Source organism: Cyprinus carpio, chromosome B2 (genome assembly GCF_018340385.1).
Source record: "Cyprinus carpio isolate SPL01 chromosome B2, ASM1834038v1, whole genome shotgun sequence".
NCBI classification, from domain to species: Eukaryota; Metazoa; Chordata; class Actinopteri; order Cypriniformes; family Cyprinidae; genus Cyprinus; species Cyprinus carpio.
In genome coordinates this window covers 15,178,040-15,203,953 of record NC_056598.1, presented here as the reverse complement: position 1 = coordinate 15,203,953, position 25,914 = coordinate 15,178,040, and the positions used below count along the sequence as shown (strand labels likewise).

At 36.0% G+C, this 25,914-nt stretch overlaps 3 protein-coding genes across 9 annotated transcripts in view; all 3 read right to left on the bottom strand.

Annotated features, from left to right (window-relative positions):
- Nucleotides 1–1,037: 1,037 nt before the first annotated feature.
- eif5a2 (eukaryotic translation initiation factor 5A2) lies at nucleotides 1,038–5,830 on the bottom strand. 2 transcript variants are annotated; one of them, XM_042718279.1, is made up of 5 exons: nucleotides 5,715–5,830; nucleotides 4,386–4,575; nucleotides 4,152–4,256; nucleotides 3,802–3,933; nucleotides 1,038–2,868 (listed from the first exon to the last, which is right to left on the bottom strand). In XM_042718279.1, exons 2-5 carry the CDS (start codon nucleotides 4,551–4,553, stop codon nucleotides 2,806–2,808), a joined length of 468 nt encoding a protein of 155 aa, XP_042574213.1. In that variant the 5' UTR covers nucleotides 4,554–4,575; nucleotides 5,715–5,830; the 3' UTR covers nucleotides 1,038–2,805. The 2 variants fall into 2 exon arrangements, with proteins under 2 accessions (XP_042574213.1, XP_042574212.1); XM_042718278.1 differs by lacking the exon at nucleotides 5,715–5,830 and adding an exon at nucleotides 5,515–5,704.
- Nucleotides 5,831–6,472: 642 nt separating this feature from the next.
- Nucleotides 6,473–15,746, bottom strand: LOC109055433 (solute carrier family 2, facilitated glucose transporter member 2-like). The gene is made up of 11 exons (XM_042718276.1): nucleotides 15,598–15,746; nucleotides 13,721–13,816; nucleotides 13,356–13,555; nucleotides 13,058–13,182; nucleotides 11,107–11,222; nucleotides 10,837–10,999; nucleotides 9,556–9,743; nucleotides 9,326–9,430; nucleotides 7,947–8,048; nucleotides 7,539–7,742; nucleotides 6,473–7,445 (listed from the first exon to the last, which is right to left on the bottom strand). Exons 1-11 carry the CDS (start codon nucleotides 15,604–15,606, stop codon nucleotides 7,242–7,244), a joined length of 1,512 nt encoding a protein of 503 aa, XP_042574210.1. The 5' UTR covers nucleotides 15,607–15,746; the 3' UTR covers nucleotides 6,473–7,241.
- A 364-nt stretch (nucleotides 15,747–16,110) lies between these two features.
- Nucleotides 16,111–25,914, bottom strand: part of LOC109055414 (TRAF2 and NCK-interacting protein kinase-like) — an 83,329-nt gene continuing 73,525 nt past the window's right edge. For all 6 annotated transcript variants that reach the window (XM_042718271.1, XM_042718270.1, XM_042718275.1 and 3 more), the window contains 12 exons: nucleotides 24,409–24,584; nucleotides 24,090–24,195; nucleotides 23,830–23,973; nucleotides 23,339–23,441; nucleotides 22,939–23,109; nucleotides 22,689–22,832; nucleotides 22,455–22,589; nucleotides 21,644–21,744; nucleotides 21,306–21,455; nucleotides 19,940–20,099; nucleotides 18,149–18,288; nucleotides 16,111–18,047 (listed from right to left, as the gene is read on the bottom strand). In XM_042718271.1, coding sequence (XP_042574205.1) covers nucleotides 17,964–18,047; nucleotides 18,149–18,288; nucleotides 19,940–20,099; nucleotides 21,306–21,455; nucleotides 21,644–21,744; nucleotides 22,455–22,589; nucleotides 22,689–22,832; nucleotides 22,939–23,109; nucleotides 23,339–23,441; nucleotides 23,830–23,973; nucleotides 24,090–24,195; nucleotides 24,409–24,584 — 1,614 coding nt within the window. In that variant the 3' untranslated portion in view covers nucleotides 16,111–17,963. The remainder of the gene's footprint in view (nucleotides 18,048–18,148; nucleotides 18,289–19,939; nucleotides 20,100–21,305; nucleotides 21,456–21,643; nucleotides 21,745–22,454; nucleotides 22,590–22,688; nucleotides 22,833–22,938; nucleotides 23,110–23,338; nucleotides 23,442–23,829; nucleotides 23,974–24,089; nucleotides 24,196–24,408; nucleotides 24,585–25,914) is intronic.

Genomic DNA, 25,914 nt, shown 5'->3' with positions numbered 1-25,914 from the left:
CTTATCTCTTTAAAAGTTAACAGCCAATGACTGCAAAGAATTTCAAACAGTACTTGATATTTAGCCAATTATTTTATTGGTCTGAAGTTGCTAGGGGGAGGGGCAATGCCTTATTTTTAAGACCGGGGGCAGTCCATAAAAGGTTAAGACTAGTCTTAAAAGTTGGTCAGCTAATTTTTTTTTTTTTTTTTTTTTAAGACTGGTCATATTTTTTTTTAGTTTCAGTTACATAAAAGCGTAGATTGGTCCAAGTTGGCTAACTGCTAGCTACTCAAACTTGTGCTTAAGACACTGACTTAACATAACAGACTTTTTCTCATTACTACTACAACATTCAGATGGACAAGTGAAAAAATAAATGGGTACAAAATAAACAAACACACAGATCTAAAACATTTACCACTGTTCAAAATGGATTTGTTTTTTATTTAATAGAAACACGTTTATTTAATACTGCTGTCAACAAAGTTACAAAAAAGAAAAAAAAAAAAAAAAAAGGAAGAAAAAAATTGTTAGATAAAATGAACCAGTAGGTATATTTATTTATTTTCCCCCTCAGGAAAACGACTTGTATTTTTTTAATATTATTTGTTTTTTAACAAGAAAGGCAGAATTTTCATTAGATGTGTTGACTGAAATTCAAAACACTGTCAGCACATTTTTAAAAATTAAGTTAACATGGATAAGTATTTGATCATCAAATCAGCACATTACAGTAATTTCATTATGTGATTCATTTAGTTTTTAAAATGTATATTAAACTAGGAAAAGTTATTTAAATATTTTAGTTGTAATATTTCACAATGTACAACAACAAAAAAAAAAGTAAAATACTGTTTTACTGTATTTTTGATCAAATAAATTCTGCTCTTGATGAGCATAAGATACTAGTTAAACATCTCACTGATCCCAAACCTTTGAATTGTAATGCAAATATGAGAAATATTAAACAATTAAAACCGAAGTCTTTTGTAAACATCTTCCCAGTCTTCTTGTAAACTAAATGTGTGAACAGTTTGAAAAATAAACACAAAAGCTCAGTTTTTCAGTTGAGTTTATTATAATTGCTCCCCTCTTATCCCAATCTGTGGTTTCTTACAATTATCATTCAACTAGCTATATGAAAAACACTGAACACTATCATTTCTACTGCTTGTCTGATTAAGCACCTTCTTATAGTTTGCACTGGTAATATAATGACCCAAGTTTCTTTCTGCCCGTCGCTGATAGTCAAGCTGCTAAAATCAAGAAATGATCCAAATATATGCATCCAGTAAATAAAGTGTGTGATTCACTTGTAGGCATGAATACTAATGTTTTGCAGATAGAGACAGAGAGGTATTTAACAGTGATATTTAGGGCCAATACTACAAACAGCAAAATAACTGAACACTGGAAACCTGAGAGACTCATTGAGTTTGATATGCCAATGTGAAAGTTTCTCAATACTGTACAGTCATACAATACTTTCCACTTGAGCTCTCAGATCTACGGCTACTTCTATACGAGAGCTAGATTTACAAGAACAAAAACTGGTTGAAACAGGGAACATAGTAAGATGACAGCCAACACAGCTGAAAATCCCTCGAAGAAAAACATTCTGCCTAACCAAGAGCATTTTCCCCCGCTGATCCATCTTACAGTAAACAAAAACTACTAAGAAAAATTCAGAATCAAAACGATCACCTAGAGGAAAACGCAAACGCAAAGATATAATAGCAATGTTCCTCATTTCTACATCAAGAAAGGAATTTCAGAGTAAATAAAAGTGCCTACTACTATGAAAATACTATATTTGTTATGAGCCAAATGCAAACTGTGCCCTGAAGGTGGGAGAAAAAAATAAAATAAAGCCTTTATACCAGTAAACAATTCAGGTGCATGTAAGATGCAACAAAATGTGAATACTAAAGAAAGTGTTGATATTGAAGCCCTTGAGCACACACTGTGCCTGTCCACAAGTACAAAAAAAAAGCATAAAAATTTGTTGTATAACAAAGCTACTGTAAACAGAGTTTGTTACAGAGGATGTCCGCAGCCAATGCAAAGCTCAAAGGCCTTTCTTATAATCATCTTCCCTTACGACTAAAAAAGATGTAACAAACAAAGTTGGGTTATTGCTCCGTTGCTACCAAAAGAAATGTTAATTATGGAGGAACAAATGCTGTAAACTTAGTTTAAAAAAAAAAAAAACACTCAAGGCGGGGTAAAAGTGTGTTACTCAGATCAGTTACATTATATTTGGTCTGAATTAAATGTCAGTAAATGTTAAATCTGTCTTAGGATCGCTAGTTTCCGGTCACCCCAACAAGTGGCAAGCTGTCCGAGTGACATGCAGACAAATACTAGCCTACCTGAGACACACAGGCTTTGGCACAAATGTAGATGTACCAAAACGCCGGCAAACTAGTCAGTGTCATTCATAGAAGTCATCTTCAATGGCTGCTGCCTGATTTGCAACAGTTTAAGGCCTGTCGGCATGAATAAAAAGGTTTCTGCAATAAGTAGAGCATTAAAAAACTATTCCCATTTTTAATAATGAATGATAAAAGTGCTCCTGTATAATGAAGAAGGAATGGATAAGGAGAACTAAAGAACAAGCGTGCAGGAAACCCATTGTGATATGGAAATATCCTGATTAGACAACACCTCATGAGACAGGTCAAAAGGTCCAGCATCTTTACTGTTTAACAGAACCAATTCTGGGTGGTTTGTGAAGGCTGCGGCTTTGGTGACTTTTAGAACTAAAATGGAATATTTGTGGTATAGAGGCCTTCACTCAACCTGCCCGTCTGCTTCTGTTCATTAAGAGCTCATTGGCTTGATGGCAATGGGACACTCGTCCCCCATGGCAGCCAAAACGGAGACCTACAAGTGTCAAAGAAATCACACAAAAAAAAAGGTTAGTGTCTTTCAAAATACTAGAACTACTTTTTGAAGTAGTGCACCTGAAATTTTTTTTTTTTTTAGAAAGTCGGTAACACTTGTGTGTACAGTATGTCAATGTGGAAGAAAGATTTATCAGTTGTATAATATATTTGGGGGGAATTATGGGCCAAATTAATTATGTCTAACCAGGGGTCCCAAAAAATTCTCTCTCAAACCATTTGTGAAATAAAGGAAATGTATTAAGCAAAATGCAATAAAGTTAACCCTAAGAAGCTAAAAGTTGAAATTTAAAAGATGCTAATGTTTCCACTTTCCATGTCCCTTCCAGTGTCAAATTAAAATGTAATACAAAGGTAAATGTGCAGCAATAATAGTTACTTGTAGTAATGAAAATGCACCTAAATGGTACTATATGCATGTTTTTATAAGGCAGACTTAAAATGGAAAACTCAGTTTTATAAAATTTGCTGCATTCATGCCATGTCATAATTAACAACAACCCAAGATGTTTCACTCTGAGCTGTTTAGGTCCTCTCGCTCAGGAATTATGAGTTTCTATGGAAACACTTAACGATAAACAATTATTCTTTTATTATAAAGATGTTAACAATATAAGAATTGAGCAGAAATTTTACAAAACAACTGCTTAACTACATTTAATTCTGCTGAAAATGCTGCCCAGTTTGAGTGTTTCTGCAAGACGTTTTAGCATTTCAGATAGTAAAAGTCTGAGTTTAACAGTTGTAAATCCGAGTTCTACAAAGAAGTGAATGCTTTTTTATAAGTCAGAATCTTGTAATTATGGTGAATCCGACAAGGCATGAACCTTAAGTAATGGGGGTCTATGATCACATAACAGTAAAGACACTTTACAAATTCAAGTAAGTTTGAAATAATATAATGGCTACAGACCAGAAATTCATCCCCAGATTCAAACTTGCTCTCTATTTCTTTGCCCAGATCCCCCTCAGGCAGCTTGAGGTCCTCACGCAAATCTCCATTATCCTTCAACAGGGAAAGGTAGCCATCGGTAATGCCAACCAACTATGCAAAAGGAAAGACAAAAAAGCCACATTACTTCAAAATACATTTAGACATTTTCTGTGTAGTTCAAGCTCCTAAAGAGAAGAGTTTAATAATAATAATAATAATAATAGCAACAACAACAACAACTACAAATGTCATACGTGAACATGACTGATGAACATTGATAAATTTTTTTTTTTTTAAAAGGCCTAAACGTGATTATGTTCAGTCCTCACTTGATAGTCCAGTCTCTTGATGTTAGGAACATCCATGTTGTGGGTGGAAGGACAGATATCTTCATTTTTCTTTCCAGTAAATATGTCAATTCCAACCAAGTGCACCTGAAAGGAGAATGAAGCCTCAGCATTTATGCATTTTAATGATCAAGTTACAGATTAAATTATATGCAATGTATTATGAAATTTGGCCTTTAACCATAAGCCTTTGGCATGAGTTTATTAACATGATACCTTGGCATGTCCATGCTTGCCAGTCTTGGAGGTAGACATCTCCACGATCTTGCAGGGACGCCCCTTTAGCACCACAAAACCATTCTTACGCAGAGCACTGCACTGCATGGGGAAGGTCAGGGAAGCCCCGGCATCTCCACTGGTGAAATCGGTATCAAGATCAGCCATGATGAGTTAAGTGTAGAGGATTCTGTGCACAGGAGAAAACGGTACTGATTGACACATGGTATTAACATAGCAATATGAAAAATCCTGACTTGCATGGTATTACCATGATGCTATACTCACAAATCCTTAGCAATAACACGATACATGTAGAAGATCATTACATTTTAGTAGTTTTAAAGGGATAGTAGGCTACATATAGTATAAAGTAAATGAAAAAGGTGTTATTTACTTAGCCTTACGTCGTTTCAAACCTGTATAACTTGCTTTACTTACTTTAATGTTTTACTTCTCAGTTTCTTTTGGAACCAAAACTCACATGTTCCTCTGAAGAAAGTCATACAGGTTTGAATCGCCACGAGGTTGAGTTTTGGCGTAACGTTAAACCGTTCTTTAAGCGTATTAAAACATTGGTCGTTTGCTGAATTGAAATGAAAATGATTAATTTCCCTGGTTATCTTAACACAGAAGACTTAATTCAACAGAGAGCTTGTAAAAGCTTATACAACTTTCGGCCTGGTTGAAGTGCTCTAGACTGTAGTGTTGGAACGTAACTTAACTAACCATACGAGCTCATTGCCAATGTCGTAACTGTGAAACCTACGACTCACTCACTGCTAACTACCACGACCTGGCTACCAAAAAACAAGCATGCGAGGTTAAACTCCATAAATTTTACGAATCTAACGCAGTCGGAGCAGTACGGGTGCTTGGGCTGGATGAATGACTCACGCAAAGTTAACCGGAACTACTGAATTCACCGAATAATTTAAAGACAGTTTATGATCTCATAAACTGTACAAACCACGATTTTGCTCGTGAACAAACACAAACTATGACACATCGTTCGTAACGGAGTAAACAGAGAGGTACGCATCTGAATCAAGAACTTTTGTCAGGCCGTTCGCTGCTCTGTCTAGCTTTGCATCAGCTTGAACACATGCAATATAAAACAACTCCACACCCAGACGTTTTGATCACACAATCGACCGCTTCAGGACACCGTCTTCAATCGCCAAATCCTCTTTCCAGAGTTATATCCACCCACTGTACTGTATACAGATGATTTGTCTAAAAATGTTGCGATGCTGGAGCAGAGAGCATTGAAAACGCCAGTCATTCCCTTCCAACAAAAGACGGAGAGATCTGCGCATGCGCGTGCACCTTTACTGCAACGAGATTCTCATGCACGAGGAGGAGAAGCTGCTTCAGCTGCGTAGTGCTCAAATTTAAGTAGCGTAGTAGTCAAACAATTAGGATATACTAAACAATTCTCGAAATATTACAAATGCAAAATGCAACTAAAAAACACAAAACATTATTTTGGGTTTACCAAGAAATAGGCTATTGTAATTGATTAAATAAGCCTAAACTTATTATTGAAAACACGTGGCAATTGCCTCGCCCTTACATAGCCTCAGAATACGTACCCTTGTTCTTATAGCACACAATTAAATATTTTGCTCATAATTAACATTCGTTGGTTAAATAAGTGTTGTGTTTACTCCTCCCATCAGAAATTACAAAATATGATTTTACTGAAGTTTATAGGTCATTATTTGATGTGTAGTATTACAAAGTTCAGTTTATTGCAGAATGCATTGAAGACTAGTTTGAGTCTCCCATTCAACTTTAACCTTCCACCTTCATCATCAACAATGATATGTTTCTTGAGAACCCAATCACCATATTAGAATGATTTCTGAAGCATCATGTGACAATTAAAAGTTATTTTAAATAATATTGAACAAAATTATTTTTTACAAATAAATGTAGCCTTAGTAAGCACAAGAAACTTCTTTTAAAAACATTAAACAATCCTACCATCCAGCAGCTCCAAAACTGTGAATGGTAAATGTACAGTAAGTAATGTACACAGCATCTTTGCAATAACTTTCCAGGTACATTGACACTCATCAAACTGCCATGAAGTATCACTTTAATTTAAGAATGACAAAAACAACACACAGCAAAAAGCATTTCAGCACCATGGTGTTTTCAAAGGCCTTCCTATGTACTGTATTAACCATCAACCTTCTACTGTAGCTGCAATAAAGTAGGCCCTAACTGTTATTTCCTAACAGTCCTATATCCAGCAAAAGCAAATCATTTGCTATGGAAGTTTGTTATTGGAATGATTTACTTCAAAATATGGACAATTTTATAATGGCAAAAATACACAAATGTAATACCACCAATGTAACTCTTGAACAAAATGTAGGAATATTATTATTTATGCACTAACAAACTGTAGGTGATGTTTTTTTCATAGGTTAATTTTAAAATAGTTGGAATAATCTGCTTTCAGGTGATTGTTTGAGTTGTATAACAACCAAATTTCTCTACATTAAACTAAAAGGACAAATCACACTAATAAAATACACTTAAAAATGTTATTTTATAATGCCTTTAAAATATCTTTTACAGCTATAACACTGGGAATATAAAAACAATATACAATCATTTAAGTCTCAACATCGGTTGCAACATAGCCAGTGCATGTCTGTATTGTGCACCATCTTTCACGACTATGCTGTTGTGTTCAGTTAATCTCTTTACCTGCTCCTAGACCAATTATTTCCTGTCAAATGATGAGCTAAGTCATTGAGCTTTTGGTGTGAAGCTCTGTGGAATATACAGCAGATCAATTCTGTCATAACAGGTGAGTTTCTTTGACAGCAGTAACAGTTTTCAGGCCTCCGTAGAGCCCTTGAGCTGCACCATCTCAGCTTCTTCTTGAGGTTTGGAAGGGGGAGCTCCACGTTTGCGATGGAAAACAGCTGCTATCTCCTCAAAAGTCTTCCCTTTTGTTTCAGGTACACGCAAGTAGATAAAAACAGTGAAACCGAATAGGAGTACTGCAAAAACGATGAAGACATAGTTCCCACAAAGACCCTAAGGACCAAAGAAGAGTTATAAGACCTTATGTAGTGTATAGGCATGTGAAAGATACTGCACAATATTAAAGGTTCAGGGAACTAAATTTACCTCTAAATAAGGGAAAAACATGGCAATGATGAAATTACATGTCCAGTTGCAACAACCAGCTAATGCGATGGCTGCTGGCCGCGGCCCCTGACTGAAGATCTCCGCCACTATGAACCATGGGATTGGTCCAGGCCCGATCTCAAAGAATGACACGAACAGGAATATGGCTGCCATGCTGAGGTAGCTCATCCACGAGTAAGCGTCCTGAGAAGCAGAATAAAAATTGAGACATTAAACAAACACAGACCACAGACCTACTCGAGTTTTCTTCATTTCTGTTAATTTTTTGTTGTCTTATATATATATATATATATATAGTATATATATATATATATATATATATATATATATATATATATATATATATATATATATATATATATATATATATAAAAATGCAGATCATACCTGAAAAGCCAGGCCCACTGTCATGGCCACAGCACAGCAGCACATTCCTCCCAATCCAACCAAAGTGAGAGTCCGTCTGCCCGCTCTGTCCACCATGATCACCTGTAAAAAAACACATGGATGAACAGGACTGTCAAAGAATCATCTTCAATTACCAGTATGCTTAAAGATGTTTTGAAGGTGGAACTGAATGAATTTTTAAAATATACTGACATCTAGTGGCCTTGAACCGCTAAACACACTATTTAAATTGGGACACTTTTACCATTGAAATCACTTGGGGAAATTGTCCCAAGTAACCTCAATTCACTGTAAATATAGAAATATTTAGTTTATTATTTTTAATGCTTTTTTTCTAGCAGTTTGGTGGACATTTGTATATTCATCCATATATGTATTGTATTCAGTTTTTTTATTGAAAATCATTTATTAATAATTCTTTTATATTATTATATTGTGTATTTTATTTATTTATTTATTTATTATCATTGTCATGTCACCACCAGACTTTTGGGTTGCCCCATCACAAAAATCCCAATCCAGCTCCTGGTTACCAAAATAAAATGAACAGTATCTGGCTGCTTAAGTGTTCACAATACTGTACCTTTGTGTGGTGGCTTTCAATGTATTTTTATTAAGCTGTTTTAACCTGTCTGCAGTCTTCATCTCATGTGAGTTCACATTTAAACCATATTTTTCAAAATTACTTCATTTTAAGTTTATTTAATCATTCATTTCTTTAAATCTAAAACATACTTGAGTAAAAATCTGAAAATGACTTTGCTCTTAGGCTAGTCTAAAGTATTGCACTTCATGCACCAGATTCATCAAAACTTGTTCTGAATGGATTATTTGATTTAGAGTAGCTCTTGTCTCATTATTCAAAACTGTTTTCACTTGCAGGCTGCCCTTGAACTAGCAGACATAAACACTGCAAAGTCCCTGATAACATGGCTGCTCTCCAGCTCTCTGAGCCGAGAGAAGACTGACTTCAGACACCTCTCCAGATCTATGTAGCAGTAATCATAACTTAATTTGTTCGTAAGATTCAAGGTGAGATGTCTCACTGGGTCATATATGTTAAATATGGGAATGACTGATAATTTCAGCACAAGTTTGTATAAATCTAACCTAAATAGGTGACACATTTTGAGTCATCATCATAGTGCTAATGGAAGCTGCTCTGCCTTAGTTACAATCTGTTATCTAAAGAAACATGCTCTCAAATGAGTTGGAATATCTATAATATCAGTCTCGAAATATTGTCAAAGCATTAAGGGTAAGTAAAACCCGAGAGGCAACAGAACTCTGCTGTTTCTAAGATACGAGATCCTGTTCCTCAGCAGCCAGTGTTTGCCTTTAAATTAGTGTCTGTTTACCGACACAAGGGTGAAAATGATGTTTATAACTCCCACTCCAATAGTGGCATACACAGGCTGACCGACCCCCGCAGACTGGAAGATCGAGGTAGAGTAATAAAAGATCTAGAAAAAACAACAAAGAGAAGATCAAATATATAATGATGTTGTCTGATAGTAATGGGGTCCATAAAATGTCAATCGAAATGTTTTTTCAATATAATGGGAGTATAAAGGTAGATTGAGCATACAGCGTTGATCCCAGAGAACTGCTGGGATAAATGCATCATCAGGGCCACAAAAAGCTGCTGGCGGTACACCGAGGAACGGAGCAGCCGCAGGATGGACATTTGCGCCTCCTTCATGGCCTCTTCTTTCTCTGCCTGCATCTCTGCTATGTCCTTTGAGGTGTCATAATCTCCCTTCAGCCTTTTCAGACCTACCAGAAAGAAGAACTGGGAATCATTATTTTGTTGAGGAAATTCAAAATGTTCATCAACTAAACAAAGTTTTCCAAATCGCCCTAGTCTAAGAGACTGATTTTTAAAACTTTGTTTAGTTGATGAACCCTTAAAAAATTCAACCACAACTATAACAGTGATGACAAAGAGGAACAATATTCTTGGAATCACTTTTAGAACATTTTTGTTTCCTTTGTGTGAATGATAAAAACATTGACAGCCAATCAAAATACATTCAACTTTAGAGTCCGTTGGTGTGGATGCCTATATCGTTAAAGTTTTTGTTCTTGGCTAATTCATTCAAATTCATACAACATGAGAAAAAAAAAAGTAAAAGAGAAGAATAATCTCATAATGTTACAGAAATAAAGTTATTTTACAAGAATAAAGTTGTTAAAAAAATAAATTTATGTTACCAAAATAATGTCAATGTTGCAAGAATGCGAAGTTACAAAAATAACGTTAATGTTAAAAAAAAATAGTCATAAGGTTACAAAAAATGAAGTCACTTTGTTTTGAAAATTAAGTCAATATTATGAGAATAAGGTCATAATGTTACTAGAGCAAATGCATAAAGTTTGGAGAATAAAGTTGTAATGTTGCAAGTATAATATCTTCAGTTTAAGAGATTAAAAACTTTTTTGGAAAATAAATATTAATTACCTTCATCAATGCAGAAAATGTATGTGGAGGATTAAGATTGGCTAGCATGTGTTAGTATTTACTAACAAAGAAATTCTTTTGGCAAACCATCTCAGAGTTATCATTAGAATCCGGCAGTGAACTGAAGGAAATTGAATTTATTAAGGAGAAAGAACCAGACAGACATTCAGGAAATTGCTTGTTTTGTGCAATCTGTGATGGCAGCCAGTGGTCAGCTCCATTTCACTTTGATGCTACTTTCCTTATTATCATACTGACTTGAATCTCACAAAATGTTATTCTTGTAGTTTTGACTTCATTCTTAAAATATTAGTACATTAGTGTCATAATGTTGTGACTTTATTCTCATAAAATGCCTATTATCAATGCATGTTTAAGAGAAGAGAGTGGGAAGGCTTTGGCACATACTCTTGCATGCTTCTTCCACTTTGCCTAGTTTGATGTAGAGGTATCGAGGACTTTCTGGACACACAAACAGCAGCAGACTCTGCAGGATGGCAGGAGCTCCAGAAAGACCCAGCAACACATGCCACATGTCATCATTTCCCAGCAGGAAATCCAGACCGATGACCTGTAGATAACAAGGACACATGCACACATCTTACAGATTCTAATAAGAACTACTAAAAAAAAAAAAAAAAAAATTTGAATTAGATGTCTTATAAAAGTGGCACTCACTTGACTAATAAGGATGCCAATTACAATAGCCAGCTGGTGAAGTGCTCCCATAGCACCTCTGTACTTCACTGGAGAAATCTCTCCAATGTACAGTGGCACCAGGCCAGATGACAGACCTACAACACGTGAGATATATGAACCAGTGCACAGTCAAAACATTGCATAAACATTCACAAAACATATAACAGTGCAATGTAATAAAACTAACTGAAGTAAATTACTTAGATATATGTGATATATATGTATTGATTACATCTGTAGCGGACGAAAAGTGATTGTCTTTTTGAGTGAACAATGAATTATTCACTCAACCGATTTGTTTCAAATAATGATTCCTTTAGGAATGAAGCAAATTGCTGTTTTTACGACTGAGTCATTGAATAATTCACTCAACTAAATAGATCAGGAAACACTGCTTCTGAATGCTGCTCGGAGATGCAGCGGCTTCTACTTTCATTGTAGTCAAGAGAAAATTGGACCATTTTACTTGATCTTTAAACCTTCCCTTACCAAAAAGTAGTATATTTCAAGTTTATTTTAAAGTATACTTTATGTAGCAAGTATACAAATATCAGTGTTCTAGTAGTATACTTTCTAAGTGTACTGTTTCAATACTCCTTGGGACTAAATTGGCCCACTTTCTAGTATATAAAAGTATACTTTAAGTATACTTTAAGTATAACAGTAGCAAACTTTGAGCACACAACTAGTTTACCTCTATGTTTGTAGTTTGTACTGCAATTATACTAAAAGTGAACTTATAGGTATACTGATAGTTCACTAATTAAAAAATTTGTACACTTTGAAGTATAGTCTCAGTAAACTACTAGTTTAGTAGTTTTATACTGCAAGTATACTCATAAGTTTTCTTTAAGTGAACTTTACATCATACTTTAAGTACACTACTATGTCCCTATTTAGGTTTAAATTTGTATATATTTTGTTATATGACTATCTGAACATACAAAACATCAAAAGAAAGAACAGGGTATCTGCTGGTAAACAAAAACATTTTATTCTAGCTTAATGCATTCTTTTTTTAAACACTTTAATGTGGGTAAGTTTCATAAAAAAAAAATAAAGAAATAATATTTTGAACAAAAAGCTGAAAAAAAGACTATGAATTGGATTCAGAATGATAATCAAAATGTAGATGGAGTCAATCAACACCCCAAAGCTTGACTGTAATTATTACCTCTTCATCGGTCGACATTTTATTCCGTAACGTTACAGTTTTGATGCTGTTTCATGTCAGATGATAGTGTTAGATGACATGTGTTAGTATCTGTTGTTTCTTTTTCTTCTTCACTTGGTTCTTTTTTTTTTTTTTTTTTGGAAATTCTGTGCAGAAGATGTGTACTAGCGCCTTCTACCGTATAACAATGAAAACACGGATTCTAGGAGCACAAGTATAGCTCAAATATATTTAGACTTTTTGTAAGTATAAGTATACTTTAATGCCATTTTAAGTATATTTCTGAGGAGTACATAAAGCCCATTTCTGAAAAGTACATAAAAAGTAAACTAAAATCATACTTTCCTATTTTTTGTTTAAAATAAGTATACTAATAGCACACTTGAATAAACTTATTTTTCATAAGGGTTGTTTAGCACAATTAACTACTATTATTTGAGTCAATTTCAGTTTTGTTCAGTTACTTAATTTGAGCTTAAATTAGTTGAATTAAAATTTTATATATTTTCAAAATCCCTGAACTGTTCATAAACATTACGATTCCATTTGTGGAGCAATAATAGACAAAATAACTGGCAATGTATCTTAAATGAGAGTTATTTATTATTTATTTATCACTTTCTGAGATGCTGCTTTTGAATTTTTACATTTCTAGAGTAAGGTTATTATTTATTTATTTATTTATTTTTTAAATAAAAGCCTTGCCTTGCTTTTCTCTCAAGATTCCTTGAAAATAGAGGCACGGTTCTGTCTTACCACAGTACAGTCCCATGATAGCACGTCCTGCTATCACCATGAGGTAAGGTGTGCCCATCTTAGACAGGCCCATCAGCAGCCCAGCTGTTATAGCCAGGACATTTATATACAGCATACCTTTGATCCTGTAAATCAAAATTATACAGACAGGACCAAAAATATGAGTCACATTCCACTGAATCTGAACATATAAAACTATGATCTTTCAAGGAAGCTAAAACTATTTATTGCAATTAACATCCTTATGAAGTTTCCTTTTTATCTTATCACAAATAATAATAATTCACAAATACTCCACCTTCCACGGAAGTCGCTAACAAAGCTCACTAGAAAGGAGGACACCATGCCTCCGACGGAGAAGAAAGCCACAGACAAGGACCAATACATGACCACAGAAGCATCAGTCGGTTCTTCATGTTCTGTAGTGTTTCCACCTTCTCTACGAGCTAGTTCTTCATTATAGACACCCAGAGATCTTGCATAGTGCCTCTCAATGACCTACAACACAAATGGCATAATGCCATGACAAATTCCTTCCCAATAATGATAATGAACAATAGTCCTTTCTCTTGAAGATATAATCTCAAAGAGATAACTCCATATCACACTGGCTCTGAATGCAGCTAGGAGAGTGAAGGCTGTAATGATGGTGTGATGACTGACCTTCTGTGGGGCGTTGATGACGCCCAGGCTGTATCCCATCTGCAGAGAGCCAAGCGCAGCTGTGAACACTGCCAGAGCGAGTGTGCCTGTTAACTGCTGTGAGACAGGAAAACATGACGCCTCTTTATTTTGACCTTCCACAAAAAAAGGTCTTAAATCTGTGCACATTCTTTCATTCATAAAATCATGGCATTAAATGTTTCAAGCTCTGTTTTGTTTTCCAATATACTGTAAGTATCTTAACATCCTTAAATCAAGATAAGTTTAAACTGAATGTATGAAGTCTTGTTTTTGAAATTGAACAAAATGAAGTGAGTTAAGCTTAAGAACAAACATCAATATAATATAAAAACCTGTTTTCCATTTGAATTAAGTTGATTTTTCTAAACCCTTTTGGCATATATTTGTTCTTGTTTTAACCATAAATTCACTTAATTTTGATCAATGTCTTACAAAACAAGACTTATGTTATTTTACTTCTCAAGTAAATGCATCTTGATATAAAAATATTTGGTAACACTTTAGTATTGGGACCAATTCTCACTATTATCTTGTTTTTTTTTAGCATGCCTATTATTGCATATAGGTTGTTTGTTTGTACTTGTAAAGAATATAAATATTCTGCATCCCTACTCCTACCCAATACCTAAACTTAACTACCTTACCATTAATAAGCAACAAATTAGGAGTTTATTTAGGCAAAAGTCAGTTAATGGTTTGTTAATAGCAAGAAATGGACCTTAATATAAAGTGTGACCGAATATTAAGACATTTTGAATGAAAGAAAAAAACCCTGATATGTTGGAAACTTTAGTAAGCATTGCTAATACAAGATATTTTCATTTAGAGAACATATTGACATTTTCTTCCATTCAGTTTATTGCTTAAATTTTCTTGTCTTGGTAGTAAAAAAAACAATTAAAAAGTCTTTTACAGTATCATTTACTCTTAATCAGTTCAGAATGTGCCAATAGAAATTAGCAATACAAACAAAACAATCTGCAAAACTTACAACACCCAGTTGCATGTTTTCCTCTTAATTATATAATTGTCAACTTTTTTATAAAAAGATCTTGCACTGAAAAAATATTTGTGAACTAAAAATAAAGTATACATTTTTATTCAAATATGCTCTTTCAATGAAACAATATTTTTGTTAAATGAATAATAAAACATGTATTCTATGTCTGAACAAACATTTGATTCAAGAACAGTGAACATTATTAGATAAAGCTGGATTAACTCTTTAATTCAAATGATGTAACTACAAAATGAATGTTATAAAATATCTGAAATAGAATTAAATGTATTTTGTGCAGGGCAGTACATGAGTAATCCCTCGGTAAACAGAACTAAAGCCCTCAATTGTCTGAAAATCTCCAGGAATACTAATTTAGGAGTGTGCATAACACATATTACTAGAATTATCTACTATAGTAACAACAATAACAATGCACAATTACATACACATACGCATAGTACTTGCGTAAATACAGTTATGTAAACATACAGAATGGACAGCTCCTTTTAGACATTTCCAACTGTTGCATTTCTAAATACTATTAAAATAGTTTTTCATACACATTATAGAAGTATCTGCATTCTGGTCATTTTGGTTAATCATGTCAATTTACAACTAAATGGATTTTTTTTTTCAGTAACACTAATAGCAAACTCAATCACAGCATGAATAACACCAGTCATTACTACAATCTCGAAAAACGACATTTAGATTCCACATGCAAAGCTAAAAGAGTCGTATCAATAAGACTATTTCACACCATTCAGAATTTTCAACCTGTTACTTATTTAGATGCAAATCAAACAGCATTTTCATTATCCATATGAATTCATAGAGGAGGATTAAATGAGTTTACCTTCTCCATTTTGCATGAAGTGTCAGCAAATGCCGCTCTTGAGCATTGATAGTGGTCCAAGGTTCTCGGCTGCTTTCCCAATACTCAGTAAATGATCAATCCTGTCACTGCAGGATCATGCTGCACACGTGTGCTGTGCTGGAGACCTTCTGCCCTGATCCACTAATGATGTCCATGTATCACCGCTGTTTATGTGCTACTTCAGGAAAATCATCTTCCCACTGAATACAAGACTATTGTTTTACTTTTTCGTATGGTCAAAATGATTGACATGACTTTTTATATCATTTTAAGGTATGCTAATACATGTTAATGATGCAAATTTTGAGAAATGTCAGGTGTCAGTATTGCTAGATTGGTGCTTTTTTTGATTGCCATAAAGCGGCCGGATAAGACATTACGTGCTTGAGCAAGAAGAGTTCATATATTACACCAATCAGAGCAAAGTTCTCAGTGCTCAGAGATACTGGTGCTTTCACGAGCTCTGGAAAAGAGACACTAACACAAGCCAGAAAAGGTACTTATTTGTTTATTTTTTCTTATCATAAAATAAAAAAAAGAAAGGAGGACATACTAGTGCTTCTATCACCGTAAAAGAAATGAAAACCTTGTTTACAGCTTCGACGATCATTAAAAACATATTAAGACAGAAACATTAAGTAACCATTCTTGAGTGTCAAATAAAGTAGTTAATTAAAAGAGCTCAGTGAGGTTCTTCCCCAGCACTGGCTGAACACAGTGTTTCACACAGCATACATACATCAGCAGGACATTATTGCTAAAAACCTCTCATTCCCTCACCATTAAAATATCTTCTTTTGCTATGTAAGAGATGTGAAAGAAATATAAATATCTATATAGTGTGCAAACATCAAGTGACTTCGAGAACATCTAAAGCATTGAACTGAAGACCCAGGCAAACATATAAACCAAAACAGAAGTAATAAACTGAAAAAAGATCTAATGAACAATACATTATGCTTAATATCTGTTGACCTAATGTAGTAGTTCTGTACCAACAAGTTTTAACATTTGTGATATTTTTGTCCAAGAGACTGAATTTTGAGTACCACATAATTGCCAGATGAAGACCCTTTTCCCTTTTTGGAATGTTTAGAGCGCCATTTGACTGATTAAACATTGTGTCAAAGTAAAAGTAAGAAGCTACAGCTTAATATAACAATGCTGAATCCTTCAAAATGTTGTGAAGTGAGAATTGCAGCCTACAAATGATGGCTGAAACAAGAGTTATGACGTAAGAATACAAGATGCAAAAATAGAAAATCAAAGTGCCTTTAAAGATTGATTTCACACAGGTTAATTTGTGCTAGGCACTGTAATGTAATCGTAATAAAGTCAACCTCAATTGTCACTGAAATACAGGTGCTTTTCTCTTTTATCCTTTTCTTTCTATTTTTTATTTTTTGTTGATCTCTGATATCATGTTGCTCTGACGTACACATCACACAGCATCTGATCCAGTGTCTACACAACCATGCAACCAGTGAAGACGTCCGTTTTCTTCCGCGTATGACTAGATTTCACTCAGTTAACTTTCGTGCTTTTGTTCCTTTGTGTTTCAAACATTCCAAAAAAGGACCAGAGAAAGAATTCAAAGCATGGTATGCAACTTAAAGATGCGTTCATGATCCGTTCGGCTCCGTATTCCCAACCTCAAAGCCATAAAACAAACTCAACCATACTTTGAGATACAGTACTTTGGATAAATGTACAGTATATGGATCTTGTTGACAATATACGAATGAGCACCAGTGTTATTGGTTTTTTTTGAGCATTTCGTTCTCTTTTGAGATATCGGACAAAAACGGGCATCATGGATATTTGTGAAACTGGCAGAAGTGTTTGCCAATATTTTAAAGTGAAACATCAAGAGACTAAAGCTTGGTCTTAGCCTGAGTGCTTGCTAATGTTATCCCCACATTTGTTATCTTTTAAATATTGACCAATTCTTTACAATCATGCAATTGACTAAAATTCATTGGAAACTGAAAGAAAAGTCAATCAAAACAAATGGGAAACCAGGGACAGGAACGTAAAGGGGAGGACCCTAAAAGAACAGGCTTTACCAGAGGCCACAAATAAGGTCTAAAACCAAGTTCAAGTTAATCAGCCCCCTCTTCTGGGAACTGTGTGCCACTGCAGGTGACGTCAGATACTGCGCCTCCATGAGCCGTGTGCAGACAGCCAGCGCTCTTCCTACAGGACAGACCCATGTCTCCAAACTCACTCCTCAAGAGTCTCTAATATTTTCTAATCTTTTTCAGACCAAAGTGTCAATGTACCGTGCGCTCACAGATGCAATTCTGACAGGAAAAAGGCTCCACGGTGTTGGGTCTACAGGAGCTTCACCAGTTCATCAAAGAGTTCCTGTTCAGCGTCATGAAGAAAACTTGACTGCTACCGCCTGATCGGACCGAGGCGAAGAACACCTGCAGGCAAAAAAAAAAAAGAGAAGAGAAAAATGTCAACTTGTCTAATTTAGATGAACAATGACATTGGTGGGGATGATCTACAATATTATAAGTCTAACCTTGTCATTCCTCTCACAGAGGAATTTAAGTCTCTGAGCTCGCTTGTGCATGAAAACACCATCCAGGTGGCCCGTTTCAACAGAGCGGATCTCAATGGCTTTCTCTCCCCAGCCCATGATCTGGTTGGAGTGGATATAAGCTGCAAAACAGAACATCTTGTTTTTTTTTCTCCATATAATGACAGTGTGTTTACTGAAATAATGACTTAGGTCATCTTCAGAAAACAAATTTAGATAATTTTGATGAATTCCGAGAGCTTTCTGACCCTGCACAGACAGCAACGCAACACCTTCAAGGTACAGAAATGTAGTAAAGGACACTAAGTGCACACAAAAAGTATTCTCATAGCTTCATAAAATTAAGGTTGAACCACTGATGTCACATGCGCTATTACCAATGTCCTTACTTCCTTTCTGGGCCTTGGACGAGTTGCGTTGCTGTCTATAGAGGGTTAGAAAGCTCTTAGATTTCATCAAAAATATCTTAAATTTATGTTCCGTAAATGAACGAAGGTCTTATGGGTTTGGAATGACATGAGGGGGAGTAATTAATGACAGAATTTTCATTTTTGGGCGAACTCTCCCCATTAAACCTCAGTCTGTTCCTCATCAGAAGAATTGGGATACAGCAAACAAGCCTTATGAATGACTTTTTAAATGCTTTTTTGGTCTTGATAGTTCCTGGTCCCGATCTACCTTCGTTTTATTAAACCAAACAGCTTAGACATTCTGTTAAATATTATCGCTCCACTCTATATAATAAAGTCAGATACATAAGCATATCCAACTTTATTCACATACATACAGTACACTCACGTAAAGTGATATTTACTATATAGCAAATCTCAACTTCTTGATTTATATTTCAGTAAAAAGTGAACTCTATTATTAGCTCTAATCTGGTAAATGTGGCTATAAGGGATGGAGACATTAAACTATTATAAACATTAACATCATTTTCTGTAAAGCTACTTGGAAACAAATGTATATTGTAAAAAAAATAAACACTAATGAAAATAATAATAAAATTGACTTGACTAAACATTTCCTTTGGTGTGGAAAGGAAGCAAGCAAGTTAAGGGGTGAGTACATGAGATCATAACTGCCCTTAATTCAAATCTAGAATGGCGTATTTATTTGCTTACACAACTTGTCTGTTTTGAATGGGTAGATGCATCTTTTTGTATGATATCTGAATGCCTTCCTTGACGTCTTTTCATAAGCCAGGCTGAAGATCATCAAGCATTGCATAAAAATCATCTCAAAAATTGAATAATTCTGTACGCAAGAACTACTAATAATCATAACAGCCTGCCAAATGTAGGGAGCTCTGCCCAAACACTCCCCCGTTGAGATTATTATATATGATAAAGCACGCCAAAAGCCCTAAATCCTCCAGCTATTGTGTTACTCAGACCAGCTCTCTCTCATACACACACATAGCCACATTCATACTTCTCAAAACAATGAAGTTTGAATGCTTTTGAACTCTGGGTGAACAACTTTTTTCTCCTCCCACAAAGCAGAGAATGTGTGGCAGCCCTTTGTTGTTTTCATGCACTTCTGTTGGCCTCACATCCCTCAAGCTCTGCCCATGTGCTGGCAGCGAACACAAACAGACACTGTGGTAGAGGCCAATAGGAAATCAGTGCCACTGTGGAATTATGCTAATATTAGTCAACACAGCAAAATATGCTGTTTTTGTAAGCGTCCACTAAAGATAAATATTTGATGACTAGAATAGAAGTTTCCTCTTGCACAGCTGGAAAGGGTATTGAAACACAGACTCACCAACAGAGGTGGGCATCTCTCCCCACTGCAAGACCACGTCCTTGGTGATTCTGCCGTAGGTGTTGACATAAACACCCTCATCTTCATAACACAGCAGCATCTCCATGCCATCAGTCTTGGGAAGCACCACGATGGCATGAGGAGTCACACTGCTCTGGATCTAAGAGAAAGAAGAAGGAGGGGTGCTTAAGAAGACCATTAGATCGCCAAATATTCCATTTACATTTATTCATTCAAAGAATCACTGTTTACAAAAGGAAATCTATGGAATTATGGTATTTTGGTAAAACTTTAGCATAGGCACCAATTCTCACTATAAACTAGTTGCTTATTAGCATGCATATTATTAACATATTGGCTGTTTATTAGTGCTTATAAAGCACATATTCTGAAAGACCATATTCTACATCCCTACTCCTACCCAATACCTAAACTTAACAACTACCTTACTAACTATTAATAAGCAGCAAATTAGGAGTCTTTAGAGGCAAAATTCATAGTTAATGGTTTGTTAATAGTGAGAATTGAACCTTAAAATAAAGTGTGACTAGTATTTCATACAAAAATCTTATTAAATGCACTAATAATTGCATTTTGGTAGCCTTGATCGATCTATCCATCCATTATCAAACCTTTATTTTGGAATTTCTATAGTACTGCATCCTTCTCATGGGCATTTAATATATTTTTGACTTTTCAGTGTTAAATCTTTTTTTTTTTTTTTTTTGCCCATTTTACCTGTAAAACCTGCTTAATAATTATGCACATCTGAATATTAAGTGCTTTGCACTTACAGCCCTTGTTAACAATTCTATATCACTTATAAATTATTATATACAAATTTTACTGTAGTTATTAAGACTGATGTGGTATGGAATTGATAAAATGTGTTTGGAAAAAAATATTATCAGAATATCGACTTGATTGTGTTTATATGTGTACAGCCATTATTTGAACATAGTATGTGTAGTATAGGAACAGAAATCCAGCTTCTGCTTTCCTCAAAGCTCCTGAAATCATCCTTACACTTTTCACACTTCAAGTGCCGTGAAGGGAACATAACGTGTGGACTGGAGGCACATGTTATTTCACTAAGATTAGACTACAACCCCCAAGAGCAACACTGCCAAGGGAACCCCTCAACCAATCAAGAGGATGTTGCTCATGAACAGCTCCCTTACCCAGAAGCACAACTAAATTGTGTTTTTATAGACACCAAACCACAGTCTAGTACAACAGATTAAAAGGTCTGCATTGCTGCATTCCAATTTAATTTGTGGATATAGAGGATTTGTACTGTAAATTTATTAGCAACAAAAATAGATCCAGCATTTCTAAGAGGTTAATTTAAAAATGCATCACTTACATGTGATGGTATGTAGATGTCATAAGGGTTTCCAGAATCCACATCTATGACGTGAAAGCCCACACTAGAGCCATAGATGACCTTTAACCTCTGACCCTCTTCTACAGTCAGGTCCACCAGCTGAGGCCTGTGCTGCAGCTCCGTGAACGACTGCCAGAAACAAAAAGATACAGATACAGAAATGGTTGCTGAGTCTAGGGAACTGGTTAAACAGGCAGTTAATGCATGCAAACCTTTAAGGCATTTTCTTTCATTGACAAATTATATTATTACATGCTAACAAGAAATAAATACAGAGAGCATTTGAAAGATGAGGTAATATTGTTACACCATCATACCTTGAAAGCCATGAATTTATGGTACGGCTTGGGGGCCCATGCATAAATCTCCACAGAGCTCTTCAGTGCGATCACCAAGAATTTGATTCTCTCGTATTTCACTGAAAACAAAGTAAATTATGCTTTCAGTTACCTGCAGCTCACAGTGGCAGTCTGTCATATTCATACAAGGAAGCAGACCGTCTCCTGCTGCCACGCTCCATGCTGTTAGAGGCGAGATGAATGCCAATCCTCTCGATTAGCATCAGAGATCTCGATTAGCCAACTCAACCGCCTCCGTCTTAACAGGGAAGCCTTCATCTCTCAACCCCAATATCTTGGACTTTGCTTGCTAATATTTTTGCTTGCTTATGCTGCTAATATTTATATTAATATGTAATCTTGCTAATAAAACAGAATATAAATAACACAAAACAAATGTATTCCATCAAGCTACTACTATTTATTATATTCTTAATGTTGTTAATAAAATATAAATAATACAATAAAGTAACATTTGATATTATTTTAATTTTGTTGATGATAATATGAAGGCACTGATATTTAGGAAAAACAATACTGATAACTAAAACAGAAAATTAATTGACTCAAACTCTCTTAACCTTTATTCTTTATTACTGGATTTAATATTTTGAATACCTACTTTGTGCCACAGCGTTAATATAATTTATACTTAAATACAAGAGTTTTATTTGGATATTAGTTGCCACCGTACAAGATGTTGGTATCCAACTTGGTATTGAGTACTGTGAAATTTCACCAGCATTGATAGCTACTTTTGTGACAACTCTAGCAGAGATGGATGACTTACCAACTTTATAGTGAATACAGCCTTCCAGATCCCCAACAGTGATCCAGCCCTGTTTCTTCTCTACCTCCGGATCGTTGTGCAGTATCCTGTTTCTCAGCCATGACAAGTAGTAGACACGAAGCTTGTTTTTCTTCCCTGTAAACATCAATGACAAGGCTGACATGTTAATAAAACAAATGTCTGCAATGACTGCAGATGTCCACTTTGTCTAGTTCTTCTAGTAGTGGGACAAACCTGATATGGTGACCAGGACATTTAGACCCTCTAGCACCTCCATCTGTTGGAAGCGCCGGCGAGTGATGAGGTTATACACCTTGCCCTGACCGCTGCGGTCCAGCAGCATTAGACCGTTCTCAGTGCCCACCAAGAGGTTCACACCTGAACGCCAAACACCAGCCTTATCAGAATTGAATTCTGACTCAAGAATGTATGAGAAGAGGAATTAAAAACAAGAAAGGCAAATATCAGAGAGAGGGTGATTTACCCCATAGAGCAGCACACAGGATCTCGGAGTTGAAGCGCTTCTTGTACTTGCGGATCTCTGGTGTGTCGCTGTGAGGTCTGATGTTGGTGGGGTTGACATTGACCACAGAGATCTTGCGAGCCTCGTTCAGTTTGGCCTGCTCCTGACGCAACAGCTCATTAGCAAACAAAGCTGCAGAGGTGAGAAGACAAGAAAACGCATGAAATGATACGAAAGAGGAAACATTTATGTTTGGACAAGAACCAAACCCAGCAGGAAACATTTTGTGTCTAGAATAAGCCTATTCTAAAACCCATTTTATCCAAAATGTCATATCTAAATTGCTTTCCGCAAATGTTCTTCCTTTTAGTGTTGCACACTGTGATAATGAGATGTGTTTGTTTGTGATTTGTATATTTACCGGCCGCTGAGCTCTCATCGTTGTCATCTGTGGGGGAGGTCTGATACACACGTGGGTCCACAAAAGGAGTGAAAGAAGATTTTGAACCACCTCCTTGACCAAACTACAAAAACAACAAATGAACCATTAGAGCTCCAGTATAATTATTTAATAGCAGGCATTCTGGAGTTGGAGCTAAAAATACAACAGAAGCACAGTTCCTGCTGTTTAGATAATAGATGGTTCAGAAAAAAAAACAGCAGGAAATTTTAGACTTTCACTTGTGAGTCAGTAAATAACGTCTGTGACAGAGTTATGAAAACATTAAGAGTCAATTGGATAGCAAAGTGCTTTCCTCACCTTTTCAGACTCTTTAGTCTCATTTTAATTCTAGTTATAGTGAAGTGAGGAGAGCAAATTAAAGGGAGAGTAGGGTAGGACAAGATTGGGATATTTCAAACTGCTTTTCCTGGCTAAATATAAGATATGTATCCCTCTTAAATGTTATCTACCTCATCCATAGATTCCAGGTCCTGGGAATTGAGGCCTGTTGGAGTTCCTGATGGGGAGTGGCTTTGCTGCACCAGGTCTGGTAGGTTCCCGTGGCCTGCGAAACCATTGCTCTCGCTGTGGCCCAAGCGCTGCCTCTCATTGGTCTATAGAGAACATTAAATGCGAGTCAAAAATGTGTGGAACATTTGAGAAGTGAGAGATAATACAAGTCTTTTTTGGAGCTAAATAATATCTAATGTGGGTGGCATTGGCGTCTCACCTCTCTCATTCGTAGGGTGCCATCCTTAGACTCTTCGTTGTAGGAATCACCGAAGGACTCATCACGGCTGCTTGTGAAAGACTCATTATTTCCCTGAACAGAGGGCCTGAGGGAGACAAATACAGGAAATTTAGGCTTAAATTCTACAGGATCACATTAAAACAGAATCTTAAAACAGTTGCAAGCCAGACTTGAAAATCAACTGCCCCCGTAAGCACCCTGACTCAGCCTGTAAGAATATGTGCCCTGATTGCAAAGGCACAGCTCTGACATCAAACTTATTTTGAGGAACAAGAGAGAACTAAAGGTTTACGCTTACATGATCCTGGGGATGTCACTGACTGACACCGTGCCATCGTGCCCCACAGTACCATCCTCATCCTCACTGCTCTCAGAGTCCTCACTGGAGGAGGAGTAGTCGGTCAGTTTAAGGGGCGGCCGGTTGATCTCATCTATTCGCAGCTCCCTCAGTTCTTTAGCCAGCGCAGTCAGATCCTGAAAGAAAAAGAGATAATCATATAACTAGTACCACTGCTATCTTCAGTAGCTCAGTTGCTGCTAGTGACAATAGCTATATTATTACATAGAAAATGCTACATTACTGTTATTTTTCCCTCAAACCATCAGGATTCACTAAAATGAATTGGATTATAAGAATGTAACACTATGGGCAGTGCGGCTTCATATAGCACTGTTGAGTGTGTAGTGGCTTAGCGGACCTTTCCCGATCTGATCTGAAACAGTCCATTTGATGGTACAAGAAAATTTACCGGTTCAAAAATGTTTCACTGATTCAGAGTAAGTTCACAGAATTCCTATAGCTTTACTGAGGTTTAAAGGCTTTATAACTGTGCTATAAAGCTCCAAATTTAAAGTATCTGTCCCAACACTGGTGATTAAAGTCATTAAAATGTAAAGTTGATTCTCAAACAAAACAGCAGGTGCTCAATCTTTATTAGAGGTTTGCTCAAGTAGAAGAAGATTCAGTTGTAAAATTCTCCCATATTCAGATACTTTTTCTCCCACAAAGAAAAAATCTCTGCAATGATTTGCTGAGTACTTTGGAGGTCTCATGCAAAGATCATCTGTAATCTGTTTGCATTCGACCTGTAATCCCAGCTTTAGGCCCAACATAAAAATGCCCCCTCCTGACCTTAAAGTTGCTATAGAAACAGAAACAGCAAGGGTCCCAACAAACAGCTGGGGTTATTTGCACTGGGGCGAGAGAATCCGAGCCAAGTAGGGAGAATAACACACACCCACACATAGATTCCATTGACAAAGCCACTGGCAGTCCAGCTTGGTGAGAAAGTTGAGAGGGTGAAAGAGGACAAGCTTTTCTCAAGTCAGCGTTGCTATTGAGATTAGCAGGCAAGAATTCCCACAGTCCTCTGCCAAACAACCTTTAGATTGAGAAGGACTGAGAGAAAGATGGATGGGAAAGTTACCAACCCTTACTCTGGCTTTCCAGCCCTGACTGAGGTCCAGGTGACAAAACAGATAAAGAACAGCGGAGAGAGAGAAAACACAGGAGAGATGGGAAGAAAGAGCTTTGGAACTGGTTAATACAGATTGTAGGTCAGCTAATTATGTAGACCGCTCTAGCCCTTTGTTCAAACATTCATCACGCCTCAATAGAAGTTTCCTCAAGTAAGGACTTGGGTTATCCAAGCCAAAATAGCTCAGAGAAATAGACCTACCATAAAAAACAAATGTAGTAAAATAAACACAAAAGATAAGATTTGGTTTTGTAAGAATGTAGAAAAACATGGCGCTGGCAATGCATAAGCTAATAAATTGCATATCTTTTATGCATTTGGCAAGT